Source organism: Notolepis coatsorum (assembly GCF_963971535.1).
Source record: "Notolepis coatsorum genome assembly, chromosome: 17".
Taxonomy (NCBI): domain Eukaryota; kingdom Metazoa; phylum Chordata; class Actinopteri; order Aulopiformes; family Paralepididae; genus Notolepis; species Notolepis coatsorum.
The window spans coordinates 24,784,371-24,802,422 of NC_140181.1; the positions used below are offsets into that span (position 1 = coordinate 24,784,371).

The 18,052-nt window shown below is 40.7% G+C and overlaps 1 protein-coding gene across 1 annotated transcript in view; it reads left to right on the top strand.

The window, feature by feature from the left end:
- The window catches only part of espn (espin), a gene marked incomplete at both ends in the record, with an annotated part of 215,492 nt that overhangs the window by 167,886 nt on the left and 29,554 nt on the right, over positions 1-18,052 (top strand). Inside the window, one exon of the mRNA XM_084333047.1 lies at positions 16,329-16,474. Within this exon, the coding sequence (XP_084189173.1) occupies positions 16,329-16,474 (146 nt within the window). The remainder of the gene's footprint in view (positions 1-16,328; positions 16,475-18,052) is intronic.

Sequence of the window (18,052 nt, forward strand, 5' to 3'; positions counted from 1 at the left end):
AGCTCCATATTGGCGCTTTTCCACTGCATGGTATCTACTCTACTCTACTCTACTCAGCCTTTTCGGTTTTCCATTGCCAAAAATGTCGAATAGTACCTGCTAGTACTTTTTTAGTACCTGCTTTTTCGAGTTTCCAAGCGGGTAGAAGTGATACCAAAAAGTGACGTGAAACACTGCAGACCACTGATTGGTCAGAAGAGAGAATCGTCACTACGCTATCATTGCGCTACATGGGGGAAACTGTTCCTGTGTATTCTGCCTCATTTATTGATGAAACAAAACCAACATCAACACAATTTACCACCAAGAGCAAATAGTTTAGTCTCTCAAAAAGATAGCTAATTTTGTTAGCTTACATGCTAATGTGACTGGGATTTACCATTATAATAGTTAGCATTGCGGCTAGCGTACTTTAGCAAATTTTGTTAGCTTACGTGTAGTTAGCTAATAAGGCACTGGTATCATAGAATATAAATACTTTAATCATCCCGAGGGAAATTTCACACTACAAATCGGGATGATTAAAGTATTTCTATTCTATGATACCAGTGCCTTATTAGCTAACTACACGTAAGCTAACGAAATTAGCGATCTTTTCTGAGAGACTAAACTCTTTGTTCTTGGTGTTGATGTTGGTTTTGTTTCATCAATAAATGACGCGGAGTACACTGTGAAGGTATCTTCATAGCAATTGTGTTGCTGTTGGTTTAGTTTAATCAATAAATGACGCAGAGTACACTGTGAAGGTATCTTTATAGTTTATAGCTAGCTACGATACGTGTGTGTGTGTGTGTGTCGCGTTGAGGTTGACATCACAGCGCCCTCGCTATGACGACCAGCTACACTGACGGCGGGTACTACCTGCAGTGGAAAACGAACGAAGTACCAGGTACCAAAAGCGAGTAGAGTAGAGTATTTTTCCTGTTACTATTTTTTACTTTCGGTATCGCGTTTCTCCCTGCTTCTACTATACTATTACTTATTTTCTGTGTTGAGGCCATTAATATCCTGGTCTACATTTATTTCCCCCAAACAACATTACCTCTCCAATTTTCTAATATTATTTCTAGTTTTATTTTCTCTAACCTTTTGCATGGGTTATACAAATGTATTATCTTCCAACTCTCTTTCTTACTCCATACTTCAATAACTATTACTTCCAGTTCTTGCATTGTTCCTAACCTTCTATAGTTTATGCCCTCTTTAATAAACATTGCACACCCTCCCCCATTTCCACTGCATCTATCTTTACGTATTGTTGTATACCCTTTAATGATGAAATCCAAACTTGGTTTCAACCATGTTTCCTGAATGCATATTCTATCTGGTTTCCTTTTCAACTTGTCAACATATCCCTTAAACTCCTGTCCATTCGCTATAAGGCTCCATTGCAATACTAACATACTGTACACCATAAGGAGGCTCCTTTGATGTTCCTTCTCCTGCAGCCATTTCTTTCACTCCTCTGTCAATTTCTGATTGTACTATTTCCCACGCCAACTCCTTCATCCCTAGGAATATAGCTGCTGCCTTTACTACCATTTTGATTCTTTCCGTTTTTGGATTTTGCTTGTCCTGAACAGTTGATAATGTACGCTAGAAACACCACTATCTTATCTTTTACTACTTCTGGGTTGCTGTTATGCTCTTGCTCTGGTCTTATTCTTCCTTCATTATTGCTCTGTTTTTTTTTGCTACTGGGCTGTCGTTGGCTGTGTTCCTCCTCTCTTCTATCATTTCTAGGGCTGTCTTAAATGCTTCGAAGCTTCGAACGTTCGATTCGATGGCACAAGCTTCGAACATTAAAAAAAAAATCGAAGTTAAAAAAAAAAAAAATCTAATTTTTTTTTTTTTACTTCGATTTGTGTGTGTGTGTGTGTGTGTGTGTGTGTGTGTGTGTGTGTGTGTGTGTGTGTGTGTGTGTGTGTGTGTGTGTGTGTGTGTGTGTGTGTGTGTGTGTGTGTGTGTGTGTGTGTGTGTGTGTGTGTGTGTGTGTGTGTGTGTGTGTGTGTGTGTGTGTGTGTGTGTGTGTGTGTGTGTGTGTGTGTGTGTGTGTGTGTGTGTGTGTGTGTGTGTGTGTGTGTGTGTGTGTGTGTGTGTGTGTGTGTGTGTGTGTGTGTGTGTGTGTGTGTGTGTGTGTGTGTGTGTGTGTGTGTGTGTGTGTGTGTGTGTGTGTGTGTGTGTGTGTGTGTGTGTGTGTGTGTGTGTGTGTGTGTGTGTGTGTGTGTGTGAGTGAACTACCCATCCCAGTTAGGACAGCCGAATCCCGTCCAATCTTTCGCCGTCGACTAAAGACTCACTTCTTCAACCATTATCTGAAATGATAAAAAAAATTAAAATAAAATCTAACCGTGACTAACCTTACTGTCATGCACTTGTCCTAATAAACTAACCTACACTGTAACACGCAACACTTTGATGAACATTGTTACTCAGCTGATAGAGTTGTACCCTTCTTGCTGTCTTGTCGTACAGAACTTGTAAGTCGCTTTGGATAAAAGCGTCAGCTAAATGACTAAATGTAAGTGTGTGTGTGTGTGTGTGTAGGTGTGTGTGTGTGTGTGTGCGCGCACCTTGTAGAATTCCACACATAAGAAAGAAAGATACTGGGATGAATAAACAAAATAGGAAATAAAATGTAGAAATGCATGCAATACATAAATAAATATGAATCTCCATATATGAAATATAACATTTAGATAAGGTGCTACTGAGATGTTTTGGTGAGTTCTTTGTTTTTTTGTGGAAGTTGCCCTTCTTAAAAATGCATGAACATTCACTGATAATTGGTCTGTAGTGGAGTCTACATTGCCGGACCATGTAGAATCCGGACCTTGTAGACTGACATAATTCTGTGCATAGTTTAGTCTACACAGGCCATATTTCAAATAATCAAAATCTTACTTCATTCATCTTAAACATTCTTGATTTGGGGGATTGGTAGTTCCCATGAAATCTGAAGTTGTTCAAACGACAACAGCGATCCACCTTGAATTAAATCACACAGCCGAGTGAAACCTTGTTGGATGCGTCAGTCACGAAAGGGGCTACTTAATTAATTAATCCAACCCACTTTATTTATAGAGCACATTTAAAAACAACAACGTTTACGAAAGTGCTGTACAAGTCCCACAACATAAGATAAAAAAAAAAAAAAAAAGCCCTAATCATTTCTATGAAACTTTACTGCCTCTGCATATGACACTTGGCGTTCCCTTTCGACTTGCTGAATCTCAACCTCTCTCTTCCTCACTTCGCACCCACCATACGCTGCTGTATGGTTCCCGCCACAATTGCAACACTTAATCTCCGCCTTTTCGTCACATTTGCCATATTCATGCTCTCCTCCACATTTCCCGCACCTTTGTTTCCCTCTGCATACATTCGCAATATGTCCATACCTCTGACATTTGTAGCATCTAACCGGCGGGGGAACGTACTCCCTTACATAGAAGCTCATATACCCGATCATCACTCTCGTTGGAAGCACTTCACTCCCAAAATGTATCATCACTGACTCACTGTCAGTCTTCTCCCCATTTCTAGAGGACTGTAGCCGTTTTATTGATAAAACTTCTACTCCTTTACTAGTAACCTCTTTTTCCAACCTTTCCACATCTTCTCCCGTGTGTGCCCCTGTTATGACTCCCCTAGTCCCTCTCTGTTCACCAACTATCTTTTTCTCCGATATATCTCCTTTTTTATACAGCATTGTTAGACTCATGGCTTTCTTTCTCTGCTCCTCACTTCTGCACTTCACAAACAGGCTCCCATCCCATAATACATTTGCCATTTCTATATCCCCTCCTAGTGCCTTCCTCAATACAGCCGACAACACCATTGGGCTAAGCACTTTTATCCCCTTCGTTAAATTTTATGATCACTTTAAACTCGTCCTCCTTACTGATACTTCTTTTCTTCGCACTCCCCACTACCTGTCCTTCATCCCGCCCCTCTCGGCTCCTCTTCGCAATCCCCCCCCCCCCCCCCCTCTGCCAATCTGTGAATACTCTTCTCCACTCTCTCCCCCTTCCATCTCTTCCTCATCCGCTAAGTGCTCATCCATCCAACTCCAGTTGCAACTTGTCAACTCTTCCGTTCTCCAAACAGCGGGCGCTCCTCTCCATTCACAAACCCTTGCGCAGCTGACTACGCTTCCATTCCTCTTTCACCAGTATCTCTTAACACTTTGAGTGCCAGCAGGGGGCGCACGATTTATTGCTTGAATGCCAGCCCTTTTAGACTGATTTTCCGATATTTCATGATTTTCACTGAGCTATTTCTATATTCTATATTATGGCTATGTGTCTAATACGCCCGTCACTTATCAATGACTTGCTTGCAGTCAACATGTACGAAACGGATTGTTTTTTCATCTGTACATTTCCATTTTATACGATTTTGAAAAACACTTGTTTTTGAAAATTTCCAGAAAATAAAAAAGATTCTGTGATAAACGGCCTTTAGTGGAATACACAAAACACGTTGTCATTTTTCTGTCTATTTATGAATCGTTTTCAAATAAACGCTAGATTATCGATAGTATATGTGTACTTGTGCACACTAGAGAAGCGGGCTGAAAAATCGAGTATCTATTTCCTGGTCAGCACCAGTGATGCGTTGCACATGGGATGGGGTTGCATGCCGTGCAACCAAAGTTGTGAGTAGAAGCGCGTGCACACAGGAATGCGCTGCACTCGACTGATGCGCCAACTCGCAGTACCCACCTGGCTACTTTGCATTTCAATAGCGCCTGTCGTCAGGTGTTACATTCCATTCGTAGAGGCAATTAGGCACTGTCTTTAGTCTGTCCTTATGCGAGGGAACATTTATGCGCATGGGCGGGAGCGCGCGTGCACGTGGCGTCATTAGCGTGCGTGCAACCAGTGTTGATATGAGCAACGCAACACTGGTCAGCACACACACACATACACAGATAGGGGACACGTTGAGATATATGTGAAAAAAACTCTGATTACCCCAAGACTGGTAAAATAGATTCCTTACCTTATATCAGATGTTCTCCAAAAAGATTATTCCAATTCCTGATCGCCATTCCAAATATCGATCACGTTTATTGATCCAACGCTGGGTACTGGAAACACATATTCCACGCTGTTCTGAGGGTCGGCGATGACTGCAATCGGCTCGGGTTACATGCCTGAGAAGTAAAATGTGGATTCCGAATTTATTCCCCCTTGCATTTTCATTCAGTCCAATCCAATGCGTGCATTACCATCCGGGAGACGATAGGGGGCGGTATTTTCCCTGTTCGAGTTCAGAGCCAGTCCCAATGGTAACGTGAGGCTAGATTGATGAAAAATGAATGGAAATCGCTAATAAAAGAAATAACGATTAAATAACGAGATTTCTCATCCTTGGCACTCAACACATGGCATGAACTAACAAGTTTTCTCGTGGCTGGCACTCAAAGTGTTAAGCTACGTCATCCCCTGCTAAGAGTCACGGGAGATGTAGTAAATACAGCAGTCCTTCCATGTAGGCTATAGAATGCCATGAATTATGACTCAGTAACATCATTAAGTCTGCTATATATAAGCTATTCTCCCTCTCGTGTGTGTGTGTGTGTGTGTGTGTGTGTGTGTGTGTGTGTGTGTGTGTGTGTGTGTGTGTGTGTGTGTGTGTGTGTGTGTGTGTGTGTGTGTGTGTGTGTGTGTGTGTGTGTGTGTGTGTGTGTGTGTGTGTGTGTGTGTGTGTGTGTGTGTGTGTGTGTGTGTGTGTGTGTGTGTGTGTGTGTGTGTGTGTGTGTGTGTGTGTGTGTGCATACATTTACTATATGCTACTCTTTTTCACATGGATTAGGCTAATTAGCTTTAACAATCCTGATTCCTGAGCCTATTTTATTCAAAAGGAAGACATTTATTTAAATATGTATATAGCCTATATATAAAAAATACATTTTAATCGTGTCTGGAATTAATGTATGCATTCAAAAGTGCTGAATAAATGTATAGTGATAATAATAGTGATTATTAATATTATTTAAGTTAAGTTTTGCCATCAGGTAGCAAAAATCATTAAGAAAATACATTATATATATATATATATTTATGTTAACACAAGTACACTACTTGGAATTGTGTTTTTTTTTGGTCTACTTTTTCTCCCATTTTCTATTTTTCTCCCATCCCAATTTCGTATCGTCCAATTCTACCCTCCCCTGTCTCGAACGTTGTTAGGCCATGCCTCCCACAAGCCGGCTGCAATGTGGACTAAGCCTTACATCACGTGTCCCCTCCGGTACTCGAGGAAGCAGCAGTCGCATCTTTTCACCTGCACAGCGCGATCTCTCAGCGTCGGGGGTCTGCGTTTGGAGGGCACGCCGCCCCCGTCGCTTCCTGATTCTGCTGCGCAGGCGCACCAACCGACCTGTAGGAGTCGCTGTCCACAACGTCCGATCCCCACCCATCAGCTTCCCACCCCCTAATACTGCCAATTGTATTAGTATGAACGACCAGCCAAGCTGATAGCAATGCGGAGAGCTGGGCTCGAACCCAGCGTCTCCTGCATTGGTGGTGAGCGCCTTGCCCACTGCACCACCTAGCCGCCCTTGGAATTGTGTTATTAATCATGATTGTAGGCAATGATAATGAGATCATTCAAATGTCAGTCTGTATATTGGAATACATTTTCTGTTTTACGATTAACCTCTTAAGCCCATACCAGGCAGAGATTTATTTCACATCACAAATAGATCAATACAGTCCGTATTAAGTGATGTTGTGTTTCTTTGTCAAATGTAGCCAATAGTAAAGACCCTAACCCTATCAAAACAGCAGTCAAAGTGTATATTTTGTTTAGCAATGATTTTAAGTGTTATTAGCGAAATATGAGCTTATAAAAATCTCTGCACATTGCATCGGAAACCGGATGATTTAGATGCGAGGACATGACGCCGTCATCATTGTAGTCCTAAGAAAGAGGAGAGCCAGGGCTTTCGATGGACGTTGAAATTTCATAAAACTACACTACCCAACTCACACCAGCCACAGTCAAAGCTGCAACCACTTGACGTGAAAAAATAATATTGACATGTTTTTCGTGTTTATATCTCAACATTATTGCCATAAAATACAACGTATATTGTTGCTTTACCTTTCTGTGCACGTCTAGATTTCATTCATGGTCTTTGCTGCTCTATATCGGGCGCCTGGTGGTACTAAATCCAGATTTAACTCTTGGAAAGAGGAGATTTGGGCCGATCCAGATTACTATAGATTATAGATTACCATAGATTACTTGGCCATAATAAGGTCATTTATAGGCCTGGTCTATATTCATATTTCATATTGAATGTGTCCGGATGGCAAAATTCTGTACTGTATCTACAAAAAACCCTGTAAATCATCTGCCCTTTATTCATTTGCTTAGATTTTTATTACACTTGATCTCAAGAATGTGCTGAATGAGCTGAGTGGCATTTCTTCACTTTTGGTCAATGTTATTCACAGTCAAAGATGGGGGAGAAAAATTAATAATAATTTATATTCACCTTTGGCTCATTACAATTTACTCAAGCATAGTAACAGACACAATATTTCTGACACTGGGAATACATTCCCTGAGGTCCATAGATGCCAGAACATGCAAATGGACCTTGTAGAAGTGGAGCAAATTTCCATTTACTTGGGTATGTATGTACTTTTAGGTGGATTTTCTGAAAATACGGCTAGGGCTTAATTAATTAAGATACGATAATACTTCATACCTGGCTATGTAAGATAAGATAATACTTCATGTATTGTATGTAAGATACGATAATACTTCATGTCTTGTATGTAAAATAAGATAATACTTCATGTATTGTATGTAAGATACGATAATACTTCATGTCTTGTATGTAAAATAAGATAATACTTCATGTATTGTATGTAAGATAAGATAATACTTCATATCTGGCTATGTAAGATAAGATAATACTTCATATCTGGCTATGTAAGATAAGATAATACTTCATATCTGGCTATGTAAGATAAGATAATACTTTATGTATTGTATGTAAGATACGATAATACTTCATGTCTTGTATGTAAGATAAGATAATACTTCATACCTGGCTATGTAAGATAAGATCACACTTGATGTCTGTGACAGGTGAGTGATGGACGTCACAGACATCAAGTCACTGCCTCTTCACATCACTGCCTCTTAGAATTACAAACATTTCACAAACACACATGTACGTCTAAACATTTAAATTGTAAATGGTTGGGGGGGAAAAAATTGCTTTCGTTAGACTCAGCCTCCTGTTCCAAACGCTTAAAAGACAAGTAGTGACTGAGTAGCGTGGCGCTAATATTGATCACTAATGTCATAAACCACCAATAAAGTGGTCATAAAATTAACTGGTGCTAAAAAGGATAATAAATTGAAGATTTACAAGTCAAACCGCTCTTTACATGCAGGCAGCAGGACACCAGTTGGTTGATTGAAAGTGGTGCTGTAACTTTTAGACTGTAACAGTTCTTTATTAAACAACAAAGGAGGTGATTATACCTCTTAACAAGGCATCTCTCATATGAAGTGTTTGACGACAAGTGAAGAGTCCCTGTGGTGCCAGTGGTGGCTTAACTGCTCCTCCGGTGTAGAGCTGTTGTGGCCCCATGGTGGAAGCAGGCCATCTGTACTCCACCTACTCCTCCCCTAGCTGTTCAATCCACACCCTTAACCCAAACACAAGTGACCACACACACAATGCCTGTGTCTCAAATACAAGGAAGCTTCCTATAATATAGGTAGCATTCCTAGGTAAGAGGTTTTAGGCCTTGCTAGGTATACTGTACCTCATTTGGAATTTCGAGGAAGCATGCAGTGGTTCATTAGGTGGGGTAAATTAATTAACCGGAATTCCTTGCTTAGAGAATTTATTTTCCAAAATCTAAACAACGTTCGCCAAAATTAAAATCTATATATCTATCACTTTTTTTTGTGGTGCTGCCGTGCTGATGTTCTGGAATAGGCAGAGAACACCTCCTTGTGGTGGTGCTGGTGTTCTGGAATAGGCAGAGAACACCTCCTTGTGGTGGTGCTGGTGTTCTGGAATAGGCAGAGAACATCTTGTTGAGGTGCTGGTGTTCTGGAATAGGCAGAGAACATCTTGTTGAGGTGCTGGTGTTCTGGAATAGGCAGAGAACATCTTGTTGAGGTGCTGGTGTTCCACATAGCAGTATTTCTTTAGCCTAGTGGAAACGGCTCACGCGCAATGCATCCTGGGACATGTAGACACTGTCGGCTTGGCTCTGCCAGCAGGGGAACTCGTCAATATAGCAAAATAGCTAAATATTGCTTCAATTGACTACATTTATCATCAACGCTGATTGGACATCCACATAAACTGGTGACATTTTTTATCTAATATTGTGCTGTCGGAACAGTATTACTGTATATTTGTATGGTTAAGTATTTACCTTGTTTTTATCTGGTTTAACAACCAGGAAATGCACAAGAGGAAGTTGTATATATTGTAGGTGAAGACTAGTAATTCATGCAAAATTATCATTTTGGGCGTCTGGGTAGTGTAGAGGTTGCTTTTGAGTTGAAAAAAAAAGAATTTGGGGCGCTTTGAGCCACAAACCCAGTAGGCTTATTATACTGTGAATTTCTCCAGACCGCTCTTGGCAGAGCCTGAGGTGTGGCCAGAAATAGCAACCCATCCCCACTCAACTCCAACCCATACATCAGACCAGAACTAAAGTACGTAAACAAAGTGCAATACCAGCTGGGGCTCTTTTGCCTAGAGGTTGCTGTTTGACAGCATTACCGATTATACCTTACATGATTGATTTGATTATTGAGTTGTTATTTAGTCCAATTACAATTAGTCCAATTACTGTCACTTGTTGCACTGATGGTATCAAACCATTCAGAGAGAGAGAGAGAGAGAGAGAGAGAGAGAGAGAGAGAGAGAGAGGTTCTTAATTGGGCTACTACAGTATTAACCTTGCTAAATGAGATCTCTTTTCTCACTCTCTTTATCTCTCTCTCTCTCTCTCTCTCTCTCTCTCTCTCTCTCTCTCTCTCTCTCTCTCTCTCTCTCTCTCTCTCTAATCCACTGACTGTGTGCTTGGTGGGAGGAGACAGGGTAAGGTGAGGCACTTGCTTGGGGTGGGTGGGTGGGTGTGTGTGTGTGTGTGTGTGTGTGTGTGTGTGCACACATCCATGTCAGGTGAGTGTGTCAATCGTGGGAGGGAGGCGGGACTTACAGTGACAAGGCAGATGACTGCGGCAGTGATTGGAGGAGAGACTTGTGAATGCATGCAGGTGCACGTGTTTCGGGGTTAATTCCGGTGGCCCAGCTTTGGCCAAACGCCAGCTGTCACTTCTACTTCTCCCCCCTGCTGGGATGATAACCAGCCCTTTATAGAAAGCCGTCTCTCTCTTCATCAGCATAGCTCAGAGAGGGCGGCCAACGGGGACAGAGAAAGAGAGAGAGAGAGAAAGAGAGAGGGAGGGAGAGGGGGAGAGAGAGCAGGGGAGAGAGAGAGCAGGAGGGAGAGCGAGCAGGAGGGAGAGCGAGCAGGAGGGAGAGCGAGCAAGCAGAGTTCCACAGAGGCTTTGCAGCCCAGCCAGCCTGTTGCCTCATAGCAGAGGTTTTGGTTTGCGGTAGAAAATGAGTGATCGATGAGGGAAATTCAGCGGAGTTTTAGCTTTCCCTGAAGCAGGTGAGGTACAGTAGCTCACTAGGGCTCTTTAGTTTAACACAAATTTGTTGTGTTATAGCGAGATATTAGTGTGTTGCTGCTGTTTTTTAGTTTTGTTAAGTATTGTTATATTCTGTTATATTATCCTGTAGCTGATAGCAAAGTCCCCCCGGATAAGTTATGATCATATTCTATTAATAGAATAGAATAGAAATACTTTATTCATCCCGAGGGAAATGTGGCACTACAAATCGCTCACAGTAAACGGTAAACATTTAGGTAGACAAAACAAAAGTCACGAATAATAATTAAAATACGGTCCGGGATATACATTTCCTATGTTACATTCGAATATAAAATATACAGAACTATACAGTAAGTGTAAAATTGTACTATGTTCAGTTTAAAAGTAAAAGTCCAGGAAGATAGTACTGTCACCCTGTGCTCATTGATGCAGTGAGGCACAGTGATGCATTGTAAAGTTATGACATAATAATTGATCCAATTAAATTGTCAGTGGTCCAATAATTTGCTATGACCTGTTGATGAATGTCGTACCATATCTAACTATTTGACTCCATTCATATTCACTGATTGTCATATTTATTTAATGTCTGGGTAACTGCTGTTTTGAAATCTGTTACCAAACGCACAGTAGGTGATCAATAGAAATGTTTATTAAAGGTGTCTTTACTAAAGGTAGAAAGGTTTATAAAAATTACAAATAACATCAACACTACTACTGACAAAATATCAGATACAAACTTTATAGAACAAACTAAATATATTAAAACACTGTACTTTTGGTAATGATGATATATAAAATAGAAGGGGGTCACAAATTAGCTTTGGCTAGAAATCCTACTTCCAATACATCTATCTTGTTATTATAACTTGTTACAGTGTTTTCTTTTGCATTGCTTGCATAAATAAAACACAGCGGCTTTAAGCATTTATGAATGAGTTGTCTGGCGTTACATAATTTTTTGTCGGATGCAATTTTACACACTTTATTAATTTCATCAAGAAATTATAGGATTTCTTGATTTTCAAACATGTTTCAGACATGTTTGTATAATACAGTATGGGCACCACACAAAGCCTATTTGATTTAAGCTGTCCCCACAAAATGCACACAATAATGCTCTTGTCACAGCCTTTATAACACAGACCTGCAATTATAGTCCGATTTGGTGGGTTTGTTCTGTATAAGTAGATTATGGCCTGTAGCACAAATGCATTTCACCCGAGGCTTGACGTTAAACATCCCCTCCAGATGTATTTTAAACAATGAATAACAATTTGTATAAATATTTGCTTTACATTGTATGTTTTGTTACTGTTGTTATTGTTATTTGTTTACTTGTTATATATATATTGGAACGGGAGAAAAAACCTGATTTGTATAAATATATTTATTTCCCGAAAATCTTACTGAAAATGTCTTGGCAGCATCTCTACACCTTTACCCTCATTGAGATGCAAGGATCTATGAATATAGAAACTGGCAACAAGCATCTATTGATATTTACCAGGAATTCCAAGTCAGCAGCTTATATTCTTTCAAGGCATGTCAAACTCGGCTTTCTGTATAGCTGAAGCTAAATGTGTTACCACATACCGTATTAGACCAAGAGAAGTTCGACCTACTGTAGTGTTGGGGAAACTACTTGAAAACTGTAGTTTACCAAACTACTAGCTATCTCACAATGAAAAGTAGTTAAACTTACATCTTAACTACTCTAAAAAATGGAGCTTGTCAAACTAAACTAAAACTTTCCAAAAAGTACATCCAAACTACATCACAGGAAATTATCACAATCCGAGTCTGGGACCTCATATAGTTACAGTGCATGGAGGTACAACTGAACTGACAGTGGGTGGGTGTGTTTGATTTAGGGACCAGGGCAGATCAATCCTCACTAGCCCGATGTGTTTTACAGAGAGGACAGGGAGCAATTGTTGAGGTGGAATCAGGAAAATTCTGAATTTCTAGGGAAATAAGTAGTTTGTAATGAACTACCTAAAGTAGTTAAAGACCCAAATTAGTAGTACTGAAGAAGCTGCTGAGATTTGAATGTGGTTAAAGTGCCACCCAACTACTACAACATGTAGTTAAAGTGCCACCCAACTACTACAACATGTAGTTAAAGTAGTAACTGAACTACATGTAGTTACCTACCCCACAACATTGCCTATTAGTGACATCACACATGCAACTCAGATTTCAGGGAAGTACAGGGGAGCTCTCTCCATCTCCAGGGGAAGAATGTGGAAAAGATGCTCTGGTGACGTTCTGCATAAATAACAATCTATATAGTCAAAGTCAAACCGGCTCAGTGGCCTCGTGGTTAGAGTGTCCGCCCTGAGTTCGGGAGGCTGGGAGTTCAAGCCCTGGCCGAGTCATACCAAAGACTATTTAAAAAATGGTACCCATAGCCTCCCTGCTTGACACTCAGCATCAAGGGTTGGTTTGGGGGGGAAGTCCTTGCGACTTACTAGCGTCATGTCCAAGGGGTGTAGTTGTACATCAAGCTGCCTCACGCTACGGAAACAGGAGATAGGCTCCTGCCCCATGTGCCGTTACGGCTCGAGAACCATTGGTTCTCAAAGGCAACTTCTAGTCAAAGTCATGCCTCCAAGAGGAGTTAACCATAAATAACAATCTATATAGTCAAAGTCATGCCTCCAAGAGGAGTTAACCATAAATAACAATCTATATAGTCAAAGTCATGCCTCCAAGAGGAGTTAACCATAAATAACAATCTATATAGTCAAAGTCATGCCTCCAAGAGGAGTTAGCCATAAATAACAATCTTTATTAGATGGCGTTTTCACATTCGCCGAAATGCTTGCTTGTGATTGGTCAATAGCGCTCGTCAGAGGTCCGATATTACTCGATAACGGACCTCTGTGGAACAATAATGACCGCTGTGCGCAGCTGTTCGCAATCAAGGCCACTGACACACTGCATCAGTGCAGCCAATCGGACACACCTGCTGGCTGCACTGACAGCGGAGTGTGTGTGACGATGACAGCGGAGCCAGAACAGAACTGCGTCAGCATTTGATCTCGTCTTGTTGATGTAAAATTAATTAGGTATATTGTTAGTAAGTTAGCCATGTAATAAGCGGGATAATGTATAGCTATACTCGATCATTGTCGCAAAATAATTGACCTTCACTGACGTTTAAAACACCTCGGTGCTGCGCCTCGGTATTTTAAACTCTGTGTCGGTCAATTATTTTGCGACAATGACCTCGTAGCTATACATTATCCCTTACATATAGTCAAAGTCATGCCTCCAAGAGGAGTTAACCATAAATAACAATCTATATAGTCAAAGTCATGCCTCCAAGAGGAGTTAAGCATAAATAACAATCTATATAGTCAAAGTCATGCCTCCAAGAGGAGTTAACCATAAATAACAATCTATATAGTCAAAGTCATGCCTCCAAGAGGAGTTAACCATAAATAACAATCTATATAGTCAAAGTCATGCCTCCAAGATGAGTTAACCATAAATAACAATCTATTCAAGTTCAAGTTTCACGTCTCTTTATTAGTTGTCATACAAAAATACAGAATACTTTTATATGAAATGCTTTTTTCTGTTTTGTATATAGTATAAAATAGAAAGTCAAAAGTACGTAAACAAAAGTGTTCAATATACAATATACAGTACAATGCAGAAATGGGATGAGGTACAACTTAGGGTAAGGTACAATGAGGTATGAGTTGTAGTGCAAATCTCTTTACCAATAAATATAAAGTGTGTTAAAGTGGGTGCTACAGTGAGTTGTTTATTTAAAGTGAGTGTGTACGTGTGGATGTGTGTGCTGTGAGTGTATTTGATGGTTTGTTACATAGTGTTATTGTCGTTGAGTGAATTAATGAATGAATGAATGAATGAAAACTTTATTTAACAGATTGCAGAATGGGTACAATACAGTACGGCTCAATACATACAATTGTTAAGGGGATGCAGACCTGAGAAAGACGTTTGTCTTGTTTCCATCAGGGTCCCCCATTTTCAATTCATATAGACATTTATGACATACACAACATACATGACATTTATGGCATAGGGACATATAGGTATTTGGTACTGATACATTTGTGACATAAGCGGTATTCAAATATACAGTACTGTTACCCCTAGATCCTGACAGAGTATATACATATGATGGGGAGGGGACTGTACATTAGGAGGGGGTGGGTGGGTGGGAGGGAAATATACATACGGCGGGGAGGGAATATATACATGCGGTGGGGAGGAGACTGTCTATTAGGAGGTGGTGGGGGTTTTGGGCATTTACGGTGGCCAGTTTCGAATTGCAGCCTCCCGTAGGTGCTCTTTAAGAGCGGTTTTGAATGTGGGCAGGGATTCACATTCCTTTACAGCTTTGGGTAGGGCGTTCCACATTGTTGTGGCATAATTGCGAAACGTGTTTAGTCCCTTGTTTGAGCCGAATCTGGGTTTAACATGATTTGTTGAGCTTCCTCTGGTGTAGTGGTTGTGGTATTCACTGACCTTTGGGAAGTATTTTGACATGTACATGGGCACCCCGGTCGTATAGTGTATCTTGTAGACCAGGCCCATTGCAAGTTGCTGTACTCTGTCGTCTACTCTAAGCCATCCTAGGTTGTCAAAGTGGGCAGGGGTGAGGTGGGTTCTGGGGTTCAGGTCAAGTAGTAGTCTGACCAGTTTGTTTTGTGATGTTTGTAATTTTGTTTTAAGCGCCTTTGAGGTGCTTTGGTACCATGAGGTGCACGCATAATCATAGTACCCTTGAATGAGTGCTCCTGCCAGAGTCTTCAGGGTGTTCTTGTTTACCAGAGAGGAGATCCGGTACAAGAATCTAGTTCGTTGAGCATACTGAACGTCTGTCAAAGGCATGCCTCCAAGAGGAGTTAACCATAAGTAACAATCTGTATAGTCAAAGTCATGCCTCCAAGGAGTTAACCATAAGAAAAACATGTTTTTGATTGGAGGGGACCTTTAAAAATGACACCGTATCTCTCATAAATTTAGTTTTCTCTTTGGAGTTCATTGAAATAATTTGGAGTTGCATGTGATTTTGAGTTTAGTGTTGTAGGAAAATGCACTAGATATTAAAGTGACTGACAACAGAGTTTCAAAGGCTTAGACAAATTCCAAAGTAGGTCCACCGAGGTGGAAATGGCATAATTTCTTGATGGCACGGTGTGGCAATGAATGGCGTGAAATGTAGCATAATGTACTATATAAGAAAAGAAACACATACACAAATGGAAGTTAAAATATAACTAGAGTAGTAGATACATTTTGATACTTGTAGTTTCATATCAGATTTTAAATGTAGAATTTTTCATTAAAATTGATAATAATAATAATAGTAATCCATGACTAAGTCTAATTTTAAATGGCTAGAGAACTCATTGCTAAAACTTGTACAGTCATTGTAGAAGATGGTGGTTGTACCCTCCGTGAGGCTCAATACATGATCATAAAAAGATTTCTCTCCACACACGCGGCCGCAGGGCACCATGAAATATTTAACACTGAGGCCTGCCAGGAGCTAATGTCACTCACCAGCACAACCACACCATCCCTCTCTCTCTCTCTCTCTATCTGTCTCTCTCTCTCTCCCTCTCTCTCCTCACTTCTCCTCTCTTCTGTTTCAGGTGCTAAGTCTTTCAACATGATGTCCCCAGCGGGCGACAACTCGGAGCTGCTGGCGGAGATCAAAGCAGGGAAGAGCCTGAAGCCCACGTCTCACAGCAAAGGCTACACGACCGTGTACTCCAGCGGCGGCCCTGCCGGAAACAACGTGAGCTCAGTGCCCGGGGCACCACCACATTTTGGGGGTGGCTCTTCTTCAGACAATCAGTCAGACGTCCTGTGTTCCGGGGACTGTTGTGAGAAAACAAGACCAGTAGACTAACGATGGTGTAGGCAAATGAATACGAGAAGTGATAAGAAATCGCCTAATGTCCTAGTTATATCAAGCACGTTTAGCCAGTTCGATAACATTAGCGAGCTGAATGAGTAGGAGCACAACTACAAAACAAATCACCTTATCTATTGTAGAAATCGTCGGAAAGGAGAAACGCGCTATTTCTATCTTGCGACAACACAAAGCCGCGTGTCATTTATTACATTTATAGCACAAGTGACAGCTGTCGGAACTATGCCGTGCTAGCCTCTGCAGCTCGTAGTACCCAAACATTTTATCAATGAAATCCCACCAGCGCGTCTTCTCTAAGCCCAACCCCAAAACCAACCTCCTTAAAGTGACAGTGCCCCATCAACACAATACAATGGTGAATTATGTCTATAGCACCCACTACACTATAATGATAAAGAAAGCAGTTAACATTAAAGAAGCTTGCTAGCTAGCATATCCCTTTGGCATCCACACAGGAGCTTTATCACAGCCTCTTTGAACAGGAATACATCAACATTAGCACTGTGCTAATCATAGCTAACATGGATTCATAAGATAAGATATTCCTTTATTGATCCCCTTGGGGAAATTCAGGCATCATAGCAGCACAGGGGGGGGGGGGGGGAGGGGAGGTACATGTAGTAAAAAGCAGTGTAAACAATATAACAAATCAATATGCTTAACATAACATAATTAACTCTGGACATGTGCATAATGGTCAACAAGGTGCGAGATGAGGGTATGTATGCCCTCTCAGTTATATTTGCCCTACAATAATAGTTACAATATATAATCTAATCCAATAATCTAAATCTAATCTAATATATAGTCTAAAACAAAAAAAACGAAGTGCTAAATATATGCAATATATAATCTAATAATCCAATAATCTAAATCTAATATATAATCAATAAATGCTAAAGAGGTAAATGCTAAATATATGATCTGATGAAGTATACAGTATTCACATAAGGTGCGGTATGCATAAGGTAGTATATTGTCCTTTTAGGTGTCGGGGGGGGGGTTATGAGTCTGACTGAACGTGCTTCTCATCTTGACTAGCTCGACATGTAGGCCTACTTATAACGATGCTAATTGTCATTTGTTACTTCAGGCCATTTGCACGTACACCATAACAATGTATTTTAAGACCTGTAGTCCAACTCATTCATGTTATTTTCATATAGCAAGACATTATTATGGGTAAACTGGAGCCATTTCAGGGCCGGTCTGCCCTATCAGCACACTATGCATGTTGCTTAATCCACATGATGTCCCTGTACAGTTCTGTGCACCCTCTCAGTGCTACAAGACACACAGACAACTTGTTTGTAGGCCACTGCTAGCTTGCCGAATTGGAAATTAGCCTTCATAGTCTGTCAGTTTAAATGAAAAACATCAAGAGCCTTGTTCTATTGTCTCCCTCTCTCTAACGTTAGCTAAACATATAGATTCATGTTG